At 35.6% G+C, this 14449-nt stretch overlaps 2 protein-coding genes across 8 annotated transcripts in view; one reads left to right on the top strand and one right to left on the bottom strand.

Moving 5' to 3' along the window:
• NIF3L1 (NGG1 interacting factor 3 like 1) overlaps positions 1-14449 on the bottom strand; it is a 54051-nt gene that overhangs the window by 8660 nt on the left and 30942 nt on the right. The window lies entirely within an intron of this gene.
• Positions 1-14449, top strand: part of ORC2 (origin recognition complex subunit 2) — a 47110-nt gene that overhangs the window by 26282 nt on the left and 6379 nt on the right. For all 6 annotated transcript variants that reach the window (XM_049887790.1, XM_049887787.1, XM_049887786.1 and 3 more), the window contains 4 exons: positions 1194-1326; positions 5682-5778; positions 8641-8787; positions 9309-9480. In XM_049887790.1, the coding sequence (XP_049743747.1) occupies positions 1194-1326; positions 5682-5778; positions 8641-8787; positions 9309-9480 (549 nt within the window). The remainder of the gene's footprint in view (positions 1-1193; positions 1327-5681; positions 5779-8640; positions 8788-9308; positions 9481-14449) is intronic.

The raw sequence follows: 14449 nt of genomic DNA, 5'->3' as shown, positions 1-14449 counted from the left end.
AGCCAGCTACCTAGTAGAATTCCTAACCTCTTGAATTCCCTTCCTTCTTTCTTTCTGCTACTTTTGCCTTACTAGTTGCCTGCTTTTAAGGGTTATCTCTTTTCTGTTCTTCTATTTCTAGGCTGTCCTGCATTACTAGAGAGCGTCACATAAATGCTGTTTGCTGATTGACTTCCATGACAATCATGAAGTTGCACTTTAGACTGACCCCTAGTGCTTGGTGTTCTGGGTGGTCTCATTGACTGTCTTGGCCTCCACTGCTTTTTGTATGCTGAATGACTCCCCTAACTGTATCTCCAACCCAGACCTCACTCCTCAGAAGCAGACATGGATTTCTGAATATATATTGGAGGTTTCCACTTAGATACCCTATAAATAATTCAACGTACATAAAATATAACTTACCCTAAACCCATTATTCCCACCTAACCCTGCTACCCACCACAGTGAATACCATCCAATTTACATAGTTGCCTATGCCAAAAAGCAAAGTTTTTCTTAAAAATTTCTTTTCTCTCAACATCTGCATCTAATCAGTGTCTATATCCTATTGATTTGACCTCCTAAAAAGCTTTTGATACCTTACATTTTTCTCCATGACACCTAACTCAAGTCATTATCATCTTTTGCCTGGATTACTGAAATAACTTCCTGATTGTCTCTAGTTTTGCTCCTCCATCCTATCTGTTCCCCATACATACCCAGTGCGATCTTTCTAAAATGATCACGTTATTTTTCTACTTAAAACCTTCCAGTTAATGCCTTAGTTATTTTTAAATGTTCACTGTCTTTAGAGTAAAGTCTAATTAACATCTTAGTGTGATTTAATAAGACCTTTGTGATCTGGCCCCCCCTTACCTTTTCATTTTACACCATCAATTTAAACTCTGCTTCAGCCTGTAAAACTTTTCACTTCCTTGCACTGGCCATGTTCCCCCTTGCCTTCAGGCATCTGTCACTTGAAAAATAATGGGAGCTAAAGAGAAAGCTATTGAAGGAGTTGGAATGATAAGCTTGGTGTACAGATAATAAAATTGTGCCTTTACCATGTATAAGTTTGGAATCAATATAGTTATTTATCTACCCCAATTCTTCCTATTCTTTGTAAGCTTAAATTAAGGCAACTGATTGATTATAAAAATGGTAAAGGAGATACTGAACTTTAATTTCATGAATGGTCTCTTTCCTGACAGCCTGGGATTCAACATTGTGCTTTATGGTTTGGGATCTAAGAGAGATTTACTAGAAAGGTTTCGAACCACCATGCTGCAAGATTCTGTTCATGTTGTCATCAATGGCTTTTTTCCTGGAATCAGTGTGAAATCAGTAAGTGTTGCCAAAATGTTAAAAGGAATAAAATTATATCCCATGCCAATCCATACCTCTCCCCCTCAGCCCCAATTAATAAGGATGCTACTTATCATTCTGGAACATGCACTTTAGAGGACTTTTGTTTTTAGCCTTCTTACTAATAGCATTGCATAGTGCTTAAGATCATGTGGTTAGACTCAGAGAGTTCTAGCTTCAAATCCCCATCTTTACATTTCCTATTTTGTTACTATACGTATTACACTTCAGGGAAGTGTTAGCTTTGTTAACTATGCCAAAGATCAATGGTTCTTCTCTGAAAAATAAAATTATGGAGGGCTTCAACTCTGTTATACTTCTATGTCATTTTGGTAATCTAACATGATAAAAATTTAAGTAATAGTTTATAGTTTTATATTTATCATAGATCATTTTTACTCCAAAAGCTCATGTCTTTTAATCATTTGAAAATTAATTTACAGCTTTTGAGTGCTGGATATTAACTAATATAGTATTCCTTTTTAAAAGTGTCCTTGGTGTTTTTGTACTGTTTGCTTTGAAAGATCTATAGTTTTCTAATGTTTCTTATACTGCTGGGTTTTGTTTTTGTGCCCTCTTATGTTCTTTACGTCTTTGCTATTCTTTCTTTTTTTTCTTCTTAGCTGTAATTTATGGAAAAATAATTTAACAACTCTGAAACTATTGCCCTAAGATAATCTTTACTCATCTGTCGGGTTGTTATACTTGGGAGGCTTGCGTGTTGCTGTGATGCTGGAAGTTATACCATAGATATTTCAAATAGCAGGGTCACCCATAGTGGACAGGTTTCAGAAGAGCTTCCAGACTAAGACAGACTAGGAAGAAGGACCTGGCGGTCTACTTCTGAAAAAAATGGCCAGTGAAAACCTTATGAAAAGCAGCGGAACATTGTCTGATATAGTGCCAGAACATGAGCCCCTCAGGTTAGAAGGCACTGAAAATACAACTGGGGAAGAGCTGCCTCATCAAAGTAGAGTTGACCTTAATGCTGTAGATGGAGTAAAGCTTTTGGGAACTTCATTTGCTGATGTGGCACAACTCAAAATGAGAAGAAACACCTGCAACTATCCGTTAGTAATCAGAACGTGGAATGTACGAAGTATGAAACTAGGAAAATTGGAAGTCTTCCAAAGTGAAATGGAACACATAAAGATCAATATCCTAGCCATTATTGAGCTGAAATGGACTGGTATTGGCCATTTTCAGTTGGACCATCATGTTTTCTACTGTACCAGGAATGACAAATTGAGGAGGAATGACATCACATTTGTCGTTAAAAAGAACATTTTAAGATCTATCCTGAAGTACAGCGTTGTCAGTGATAGGATAATATCTATATGGCTACAAGGAAGACCAGTTAATATGACTATTATTCAAATTTATGCACCAACCTCTAAGGCCAAAGATGAAGAAATTGAAGATTTTTTTATTAACTTCTGCAGTTTGAGATTGATCAAACATGCAATCAAGATGCATTGATAATTATTGGTGATTGGAATTCAAAAGTTGGAAACAAAGGATCGGTAGTTGGAAAATATGTCCTTGTGATAGAAACGATACTGGAGATCGCATGATATAATTGTGGAGATCAGCAGCTTATTCATTGCAAATACCTTTTTTCAACAATATAAATGATGACTATATACCTGGACCTCACCAGATGGAATAAACAGTTATCAATTTGATAACTCTGTGGAAAGAGGAATCTCTTTCTGTGCAAAGAGACAATGAAGAAACTCAATATCATCAGTCAGAACAAGGCCAGTAGGCTGACTGTGAAACAGACCATCATTTGCTCCTATGCAAGTTCAAGTTGAAGCTGAAAAAAATAACAAGTCCACAAGAGCCAAAATACAACCTTGAATACGTCCCACTTGAATTTAGAGATCATTTCAAGAATAGATTTGACTCATTGAACGCTAATGACCGAAGCCCAAATGAGTTGTGGGATGACATCTAGGGTATTATACATGAAGAAAGCAAAAGATCATTAAAAAGACAGGAAAGAAAGAAAAGACCAGAGGAGACTCTGAAACTTGCTCTTTAATGTAGAGCAGCTAATGCGAAAGGCAGAAATGATGAGGTAAAAGAGCTGAATAGAAGATTTCAAAGGGTTGCACAAGAAGACAAAGAGTTAGACCTGGAGTTAGAAAACCAAAAAGAAAGAACACACTTGCCATTTCTCAAGGTGAGAGAACTGAAGAAAGAATTCAAGCCTCGAGTTCCAGTATTGAAGGATTCTATAGGTAAAATGTTGAACAATGTAGGATGCATCTAAAGAAGGTGGAAGGAATACAGAGTAACTGTACCAAAAAGAATTGGTTGATGTTCAGCCATTTCAGGAGGTAGCATGTGATCAAGAACCGATGGTATTGAAGGAAGAAGCCTAAACTGCACTGAAGGCACTGGCAAAAAACAAATCTCCAGGAATCAGCAGAATACCAACTGAGGTGTTTCAACAAATAGATGTCACACTGAAGGTGCTCACTTGTCTATGCAAAGAAGTGTGAAAGACAGCTACCTGGCCAAAGAGTCCATATTTGTGTCCATTCCAAAGAAAGCTGATCCAACAGAATGCAGAAATTATTGAGTCATATCATTAATATCACGCAAGTAAAATTTTGCTGAAGGCAGTTTGAAAATGGCTACAGCATTACATTGACAGGGAGCTGCCAGAAGTTAAGCTGGATTCACAAGATGATGTAGAACAAGGGAATATCACTGCTGATGTGAGATGGATCTTGGCTGAAAGCAGAAAATACCAGAAGGATGTTTACCTGTGTTTTATTGACTATGCAAAGGCATTCGACTGTGTGGTTTCATAACAAATTTGGATAACATTGCTAAGAATGGGAATGCCAGACCACTTAATTGTGCCCATGAGGAAGCAGTGCATAGACCAAGAAGCAATCGTTCGAAAAGAAGGGGATGCTGTGTAGTTTAAAATCAGGAAAGGCATGCATCAGGGTTGTATCCTTTCACCATACTTAGTCTGTATACTGAGCAGGTAATCTTAGTTGCTGGACTATATGAAGAAGAACGCAGCATCAGGATTGGAGGAAGACGCATTAGCCTTCGATATACAAATGACACAACCTTGCTTACTGCAGTCAAAGAGGACTTGAAGCACTTATTGATGAAGATCAAAGACTGCAGCCTTCAGTATGGATTACACCTTAACATAAAGAAAGCAAAAATCCTCACAACTGGGCCAATAAGCAACATCATGATAAGTGGAGAAAATATTGACGTTTTCACGGATTTCATTGCACTTGGATCGCAGTCAGTGCCTATGGAAGCAGCAGTCAAGAATTCAAACAACATATTGCATTGGGCAAATCTGCTGCAAAAGACCTCTTTAAAGTGTTACAAAGCAAAGATGTCACTTTGATGACTAAGGTGCTTTGGACATGTTATCAAGAGGGAGCAGTCCCTGGAGAAGGACATAATGCTTGGTAAAGTAGAGGGTCAGCAAGGGTGAAGGAGAGGAAGACCCTCAACAAGATGGATTAACACGGTGGCTGCAATGATAGACTCAAACATAGCAACAATTTTAAGAATGGAGCAGAACCAGGCAATATTTTGTTCTGTTGTACATAAGGTTGCTGACTCTATGGCACCTAACAACAACAAGATAATCCTTAAACTTTAAAGCAAAAATATCCCCTGAAGTTTTTTTAAAGACAAATAGTTTAGCTTAATCAATAAAGGATGTCTGCCTTGAGCATTATGCTCATTTAAGATCTGTCTATACGGGATCACTGGGTTTTCATATGGTATCAGACTGACAACAGCAACTTCGAAAGATTAGATAGGAACCTTAGGGAGAAGCGAGAATACTTTAATGGGAGAGGAACAACTCAGAAAAGGAGGATGAGAATGGTTGCACAACTCAAAAATGTAATCAGTGTCACTGAAATGTACATGTAGAAACTTGAAGTGGTATATTTTTTGCTGTGTATGTTCTCAACAACAAATAATTAGTAATAATAATAATTTAGATGTATTTCAGTTCCAGTAAAATTTTTAAAAGTTTTTTAAAACTTGGACCAAAAAAACCAAACCCATTACCGGCTTATAATGACCCCATAGGACAGATTAGAGCTGCCCCCATGGGGTTTCCAAGGAGCTGCTGGTGGATTCAAATTGCCAACCTTTTGGGTAACAGCTGAGCTCTTAACTACTTATACCACCAGGGCTTCTAAAACTTGGACAGGAAATTTAAGTTCATTTGTAATTTATAAAAAAGGATTGATTTGCTATATGTGTTATTTATCCTGTATGACAGAAAAAGTTGTAATTGACATTGTACCTCTTGTACTTTTATAATACAGGTCCTGAATTCTATAACAGAAGAGGTCCTTGATCATGTGGGTACTTTCCGCAGTGTACTGGATCAGCTAGACTGGATACTAAACAAATTTAAAGAAGGTAACATGAAGTGGATGCTAAATAGTTGAGGGTGAAGTAGACACTTCTACTTATTCTTGTATTTGTCTACACAGAAATGAGGATTATTTTAATAACTGCACTTATCTTGGTGTAGTAATTACTGATTTAGATTTCTCTAAAATAATTTGTCTTGTCTTTTTCTATGAAATGTTTCTGTGAACTTAGCTAAAAGAAGAGAGTTTTCCTACAACCTTAGGTTTGTATAGCCTAATGCCTCTTATTTCAGGATAATTTGAAGATTTTGGGCAGTGTGGCATATCTCCAATTAATTGGTATATCTTTGGTATTTTTATATTGTTTAATTATTTATAAAACATTCTTATTTCTCTATTCTGAGTAAATGAAACTACATTGGGATGATGTCACAAACTCAAAATCTGTGGAATGGGAAAAAGACATGTCTTTGCTACACTTTTAGTGTGAATGTTTTAGTTATGGTAGCAATCAGAAAATTGGAATAAAATTATTCAGTTTCTACCAGTTAATTTTCATTTGGTCATTGTTTATGAATCAAAAGGAATAATTGATAATACTTAGCTGATTTTTTAGATAATTTTGTTTAGTCCTAGCTCCATTTCTATAACACTTTTATTAATCTCATCAATATACTGTGCATTCTTAAGTTTTCTCTTTCCCTCACTTCCTAGCTGAACAATTTTTCTGTGCTAAATTTCGTCCTTTTAGGCTTCTCATGCCCATTTTATCTACAGTACTTTACAGACATGGACAAATACATTCTTATTCTAATGATACACATTTGAAAACAGACACAGTTGATGCTCAGTATTTGTGGATGTGCCCACTTGCTAAAATTAATTTGTATCCCCAAAGCCAACACTCGTGGCACTTTTACAGCCATTTGCAGACGTACGCAGAGCGGCAAGAATTTGAGTCACCTGGTCCATACGTACCCATCTGAGATGGAACCAGGTGACGTTCTGCCTTCTTGTTTCTGCTGTTATACAGTAAACAAATGTCCGTTCTGCCATCTTTTAACGCCTCGCCTTTCGCACTTTTTGTTGGTGATTTCACTGTTGAAAATGACCCCCAAGCATAGTGCTGAAGTGCTGGCTGGCGGTCTTAAGCACAAGAAGGCTGTGATATGCCTTATGGAGAAAGTACATATATTAGGTAAACAAATCTGTTTGTTTTCAATTCTTCCAACTTTATTAGTTAATTAAAAGTCAATTGTTACCGTATTTTGCCCCTAGAATAATTTTGGGTTATTTTTCTGGACCCTCTTTAGTTCTCAGCATCTATTTTAATATGTAATGTTAATACATTCTCCCACATGTAGAATAATAAAAGCATCCTTTGTATCTCTTTACCACAGATCTTTGTGGTACAGCTCTATACTGTTTACATGCTCATTAAAGTAGGTGCCTAAGTCATTGAAAATACATTTTTTTTTTTATACTTTTGACTATGGTTTATCTTCTAGAATTCAAGGAACCTGCATTTGCAAAATGTGTCATCTCAGAATCTTTGTTACTATATTCTTTCTCTTGTCCCTCTAACCCCAGTAGGAGAGACATTTACTCTCTTCAAAAGGGCTGTCCATAATCATAGATGCCAAGAGTTCCATTTCTTACCAACCTCTAAGAGACTTTCCAATACCTTTGCCTTTTAAACATGCATAGATCTTTTTTCATCTTAAGAAAAAAATTCACCTGATTGTGATGCCCCTCCAGACTCTTTTATTTCCTGTTTCCATATGATTTCAGAGTTTTTGAAGTCATGTCATACTTTTTTTTTTTAACCCATTTCTTAATTTCTTGTTTCTGTGCTACCTGAACCATATGCTGTAATTTCTTTCTTACCAAACCCGTTGACCTTGGCTCATTCTTTGTTTATTCTGATCCCTGCTGTATTTGTATTTGTATTTGATGGTGCTGGCAGCTCCATCCTCTAAATTATTCCTTCATTAACTTTTGTGATGTTTTGCTTCCCTGACCTTCCTGATCCCTTGAGTACTTTCCTAATTCTCTTTTGTCTCCCTTGGCTTTTGCAATAATCAGGTTTTTTTTTTTTTTTTTAATATAACCTCTTAATGCTTAATAAAAGCTCTTTAATCAATAGGCTATTTTTGGCTTTTTTGTGCGTGTGCGTGTGTTCCCTCCCAGCCCCCTGCATTCCCACTTGCAATGCAGCATGCATAGATTGACCTCCAATCTGTTATATGCATCTTACCTAAAAGTTCTCTTTTTTCCTATGCCTTATTAAAAACTGTTCCCCTACCCAGCGGCACCATGGAAGAAATAGGCCTGGAATCTGCTTCTGTAAAGATTACAGCGAAGAGAACCATATGAAACAATTCTACTTTGTAACACACAGAATCAAGTCAAAAATCAGCAACAAAAACAAAATCAAAATCAACAGCAAAAAACTGTGTTCTCTTCAGGGTCTGATTCATGTACTAACCATTCGAGTTAAGTCTCTAACCACTTCAGTCTCTACTGATTTCCTGTATTTTTTTTTTTTTTTTAAGACTTTAATAATAAATCTTTGCCTTTTGTATGAGCGTTTGGCATATCTTCCCAAATAAATGAATACATACCCTAAGCAGTATTTGGAGCACTGGTGGCGCAGTGGTTAAGAGCTACAGCTGCTAACCAAAAAAAGGTCAGGAGTTTGAATCTACCAGCCACTCCTTGGACACCCTATGGGGCAGTTCTGCTGTGTCCTGTAGAGTCACTATGAGTCAGAATCAACTCGACGGCAATGGGTTTTTAAGCAGTATTTATGGTGCTTTGATATATTCTTTAATACCTAGGCATTGTGTGTAGTAGAGACTTCACAAATACTCACTGAAAATAATAATCGAATTCCCTTTCTTTTTAGATTCTTCTTTAGAACTCTTCCTGCTCATCCACAATTTGGATAGCCAAATGTTGAGAGGAGACAAGAGTCAGCAAATTATTGGGCAGTTGTCATCTTTGCGTAACATATATCTTGTAGCTTCTATTGATCACCTCAATGCTCCCCTCAGTAAGTTAAATATTACTATTTTTCTTTCTTGAGATATCCATCTTATAAAATTAATTTTCTTAATGTCACAATTCAGAAAATTTTTACTATTTTGTAGTATACTTTTCCTCTGATACATGTTTAAAGACACAACTTGCCAAAAAGATAGGTATCCTTAGTCTGATTTAGAGTGTAATTCTTAGAAATAAAATGTCAAATACTAAAAAGGGTGCTGGGACACATAAAATTACATCGGGTGGGAGAGAAAACCAAATTGTTATTTTGGTCTGTTTCTGTTCTTTGTGGTATTGCAATATTTATTTTATGAATTCATAGAGTTTATATTTAGCATGTAAATAAATATTCATATGTTGATTGACAATGAAATTAGATTATTGGTTACTGATTTGGATGGGGAAATAGCAAAATTTTAAATCTCAGGATTCATTTTTTATTTAATGCTTTCTCATTCTTTCCTGAAATCTAGTAACATGACTGTGAAAATAATTTGTATTTCCTTATTTTTTTGGTCATGTGTCTAGTGTGGGATCATGCAAAGCAGAGTCTTTATAACTGGCTCTGGTATGAAACTACTACATATAGTCCATATACTGAAGAAACTTCCTATGAGAATTCTCTTCTGGTTAAACAGTCTGGATCATTACCACTTAGTTCCCTAATTCATGTCATACGAAGCCTTACTCCTAATGCAAGGTAAGAATGAAAACCATATTTTCTTTTTTAAAAAGTCCATACATTTAGAGGTATGCATTTCTAGGTTTTAATGGCAATACCAAGGTCCCAACATAGTTTGGAGAATTAAGGGAAATAGTAGTAGTAATAGTTACCAATACTAGATTATGCAGTAGGCAGACTACTCTGTAGTAGTCTACCAAGTTGCCCTGTAGCAAAGCAGGAGTTACCAACATTTTTTTTCTTAATCGATTTTAATGGATTCTCCTTGAATTTTATGAGTTTCTTTTTTTGTTGTTGTTGTCATTGTTGGTATTTATAATACATATTAAATGTTATGATTTAGGCAATGAGTTCTTCACATGAAGCAGCTCATTTGCTCTTTTTTTTTTTAAATAATTTATTATATTTTGTTTTTGAGAATGTATACACAGCAGAACATAAACCAATTCAGCAATTTCTGCATGTACAATTCAGTGACATTGATTACCTTCTTCAAGTTGTACAACTATTTTCACCCTCCTTTTCTAAGCCGTTCCTCCCCCTTTAACATAAACTCACTGTCCCCTTAATTTCCTATCTGATCTTTCGAGCTGTTGTTGTCATTTTGATCCCATATAAATATACCTTAGAAGATCACAATGTTCAAGACAGACAGTTTTTACTAGTTAAGCTAAACTATTGTTTGGTTTTAAGAAGAGTTCAGGGAATATTTTTGGTTTAAGATTTAAAGGCTATCTCAGGGCGATAGTTTCAGGGGTTTATCTAGGCTCCAGAAAGTCTGGATTCCATGAGAATTTAAAATTCTGTTCTGTATTTTCTGCTTTTGATTATAGATTCTTCTATAGAATCCTTAATCAAAATGTTCAGTAATGGTAGCCAGGCACCATCTAGTTCTTCTGGTCTCATGGCAAAGGAGGCAGTTATTCATGAAGGCAATTAGCCACACATTCAATTTGCTCCTCCTATTCCTGCCTCTCCTCTGTTGCTCTAGGCTAATAGATACCAATTGTTGTACCTTTCATTTGATCTTCATAACCACTTTAAGCTAAATGGTAAATGGCACAGAGATTTTGATCCAAATCTGAAATTGATTCATTTTTCATTTTTGAATAGTATTTCATTATGTACTCATACTGTATCCATTCTACTCTTGATGGACTTTTGGATTGTTTCTTGTTTAGAACTATGATGAACGAGATTGTTAGGAACATTGTTGTAAACATTTTGTGGTGACCATGTGTACAAGTTTATCTAAAGTATATTACTGAGATTGAAATTATTGCATCATACGATCATATCTGCACCTTTTCTAGATAATATTTCCAAGATGATTATACATATATACAAGGACAAGAAAATGCCTGTTGTGCTTTCATACTTGGTATTGTCAGATTTTTTAAACTTGTCAATCTGGTGGCTGTAAGAGCATTTTATTATGGCTTTAATTTACTCTTCACTAATTACAAAATAAGCCCTTCTTTGTGTGTTTTTTGGCTGTAAAGGCTTCTTTCGTCAGGTTCCGTTTTTACACTTTCTACATATTTTTCTGTTGAATTGCTTGCTGGTTTTAATCAGTCTACAAAAGTATCATTCATTATTATGTTGGTTTCTTAGGGCTGCTGTAGCAAAATACCACAAATCGATTGGCTTATCAGGACAGAAATTTATTTTCTCAGAGCTCTGGAGGCTGAGAGTTGGAAACCTGAGCGACAGCTGTGTTGATTCCTTCTGAGGCTTTGAGGGAAAGTCTGTTCCATGCCTCTCTCATAGCTCCTGGTAGCTCCAGTCATTCCTTGGATTACAACTGCAGCGTTGCATGAGTACTTCCTCTGCCTCTCTGTCTCTGTGCATCATCTTGGCATTTATAAGGACATTAGTCATATATGATTAGGACCCACCCTACTCAAGTATGACCTCATGTTAACCTAACTAATACCTTCCCGAAAGACTATTTCCAAACAAGGCCATGTTCACAGGTATTGGAGGTTAGGACTTCAACGTATCTTTTTAGGGGACAAAATCCAATCTGTAACATCTATCTGTTGTTACATAACAAATTACTCTAAAACTTCATGGCTTAAAAATATATTTGTTAAAAAAAAAAAAAACACGTCTGTTAACTGTTAGTTTCTGTGGGTCTGGTCTGTGTGAAGCTCAGATGAATCCTCTGGCTCAGGTTCTCCCATAAGTCTACAGTCATCTTAAGGCCCAACTATAAAGATCGACTTCCTAGTTCATTCATTGCATTGTTCACAGAATTCATTTCCTTGCAGGTTGTTCAACAAAAGCCTCAGTTCCTCATGAGGTATTGATGAGGTTTCCCTCATTTCCTTACCTTGTGGGCCTCTTCATAGAACATAATGGCAGCTTGCTTTATTAAAGCAAGCAGGCAAGGGGCAAGAGATACCATGCTAGCAAGACGTAATCTATTTGTTAGAAGCAAATTACTAAATCCAGTATATACTCAAGGGAGAGGATTACATAAGAAGTAGGATCACAGGGAGCCATGTCAGAAGCTGCCTATTTTGGACACTATTCTTTTGTCAGTTAATGTGTTGTATATAACTTTTCTTACCCTCTGGCTGTCTTTTCATTTTCTTTATTATGCCTTTTAATGAGAAGTTTTAAGTTTTAATGTAGTCCATTTCATCAGTGTTTTCTTTGGTAAGTGCTTTATGTAACTTGTTTAAGAAAGCCTTAACTACTCCAGGTCATGAAGATATTCACCTATATTACCTAAAAATATAAAATGTCTTTCACATTTAGGTTTTAATCCACTATTTATTGAAACTCCCTTCCTTATCCCACCCCCAGCCCTATTTGTTATGGACTCCAGGTTTCCCTTTAATGTGTGGGTCTGTTTCTCAGCCCTCTGTTCTATTCCACTGGTTTATTTGACTCTACCTACTCTATACCAGGAAACCCTGGTGACATGTGGTTAAGTGCAATGGCTGCTAACCAAAAGGTCAGCAGTTCGTATCTACCAGGTGTTCCTTGGAAACTCTATGGGGCAGTTCTACTCTGTCCTATAGGGTCACTGTGAGTTGCAACTGACTCGATGGTTTAACTCTATACCTACTCTGATTCTCATTGTCTTCAATACTATGGTTTAATAATAAGTCTCAGTGTCTAGTAGAGCAAGTCTCACACCTTGATTTCTTTCTAGAGCCTTGGCTAATCTTGGCCCTTGGCATTTCCATGAAAACAGTCATCGTGTCAAGCTCCATCACCCAAAAAAAAAAACTGCTGGGATTTTTGTTGGGGTTGCAGTAGAGTTATAAATCAAATTAGAAAGATGTGATGTCTTTACAATATTGAGTTTTCTAATACATTCATGTACATCTCTTACATAATGAAGCTTTCGCATGTTTCTCCCCATAGAGGTCTTACACGTAATTTGTTAGTCTTATTCTTGGATGTTTCGTATATTTGATGCTATTGTGAACGGTAATTTTTCTTCTAACTTCGTTGCTGGTATATTGAAATACAATTCATTTTTATATATTGATTTAAATGAAGATTTTTTTAAAGTAATACTCGAGCTAGTAAGAATATGCTTATATGGGCCCTCAAATGCTGCAGTGGGTATGCAAATTAATAGAAGTATTTCTGGAAGACAGTTTTGTAATATGTATCCAGAGTTTTATTGATAAGAGATTTTGTGTCTCAAGACCATTCTTATTATCAAGTCTCATTTTATAGAATTTTGGATGTAAAAGATAATAATAGGCCAAGCTAAATAGGAACATCTCTTAGAAAAGGCTTTTTAAAATATATTCCTGATTTCAAAAGTTCCTACCTTTTTACCCAGTATTTTTTCAAAACTGAATAATGTGCAAATTCCTCTCAAAGGACCACCCCCCTCAAAAATTGATTCAAGTAATGTTGCTGTAATAGATGCCAACATAAAACTGGGTATTTTTCTTTTAGGCTGATTTGTACACTGGAAGATGAGATTAGCATTTCAGTGATATTGAAATATGCATTAAATAGGTATCTAATCAAAATTTTTGATGGATTGGCAACAGAAAAAAATCTTTATTCTAGTTTTCATATTACACCTACTGCCAATAGACTATTGCAAATTGCTGTGTATATAAAGGTGAGGGTTGAGGGGGTCCATGCAATGTAACTACTCACAGCATTAAATATGATACTCAGTGCTCTAATGCAAATATCTTTTAGCTTTGCTTAGCCAAAATATCTGTATGCTAGCCTCTAACACCTTTTTTTCCTAATTTAAACTACTTTTAAATTGTTCATTCTGCAAACTGCAGTATCATACAGCCTTTATATGGTATGGATATGATTAATCAAAAATCTTAACTAAAATTCAGCTCAAGAGTCATGTGGCAATACTTAGTTATAAGGTGGTCATTCATATGATCCAAAATTTTTAATTGTTTTCTAGATTATCATAAAAATGTAAATGTTTAATATTGTTTTGGCACACCCAGAGATACCTGGGAGTTTTAGTTTGTGTAACCCTGCCACCAGCCCTGTAATTCCACTTACGGTAAACTCTCCCAAGGAAATAACTGAAAATATGAAAAGATATGTACAGTTTTATTTAATGCAGTTATTTTTAATAATCTAAAATTGTAAATAATGGTTGGGTTTAAAATTGGAAATAATGTAAACATCCAAAACCAGTAGGGAAATGGTAAGTTTGTGATAAATGGAAGAGTTTTTTAAAGACATGGAAAAATCAGTGAAAAAGCAAGATACACAGTGGTGTATACAGTATATAAATTTTGAGTTTATCTATTTTGGCTTTGCCTCATTCCATAAAGATTTGAGATAACAGCATACACAATATGATTTCAGCATCAAATATTATCTTAGGGTTATGGATTGGTATTTTCCTCTTTAGCCTTTTTTAATACGTTCCAAGTTTTCTACAGAGGACTAACCTATAATCAAGAAAAAAAAAATAATACTCCTAGATTTTCCTTAAAAGGAACTTTTTTTAAAGCTTCTCTTTAAG

The sequence above is a fragment of the Elephas maximus genome, chromosome 6 (genome assembly GCF_024166365.1).
Source record: "Elephas maximus indicus isolate mEleMax1 chromosome 6, mEleMax1 primary haplotype, whole genome shotgun sequence".
NCBI classification, from domain to species: domain Eukaryota; kingdom Metazoa; phylum Chordata; class Mammalia; order Proboscidea; family Elephantidae; genus Elephas; species Elephas maximus.
This window is presented reverse-complemented; position numbering and strand designations above follow the sequence as displayed.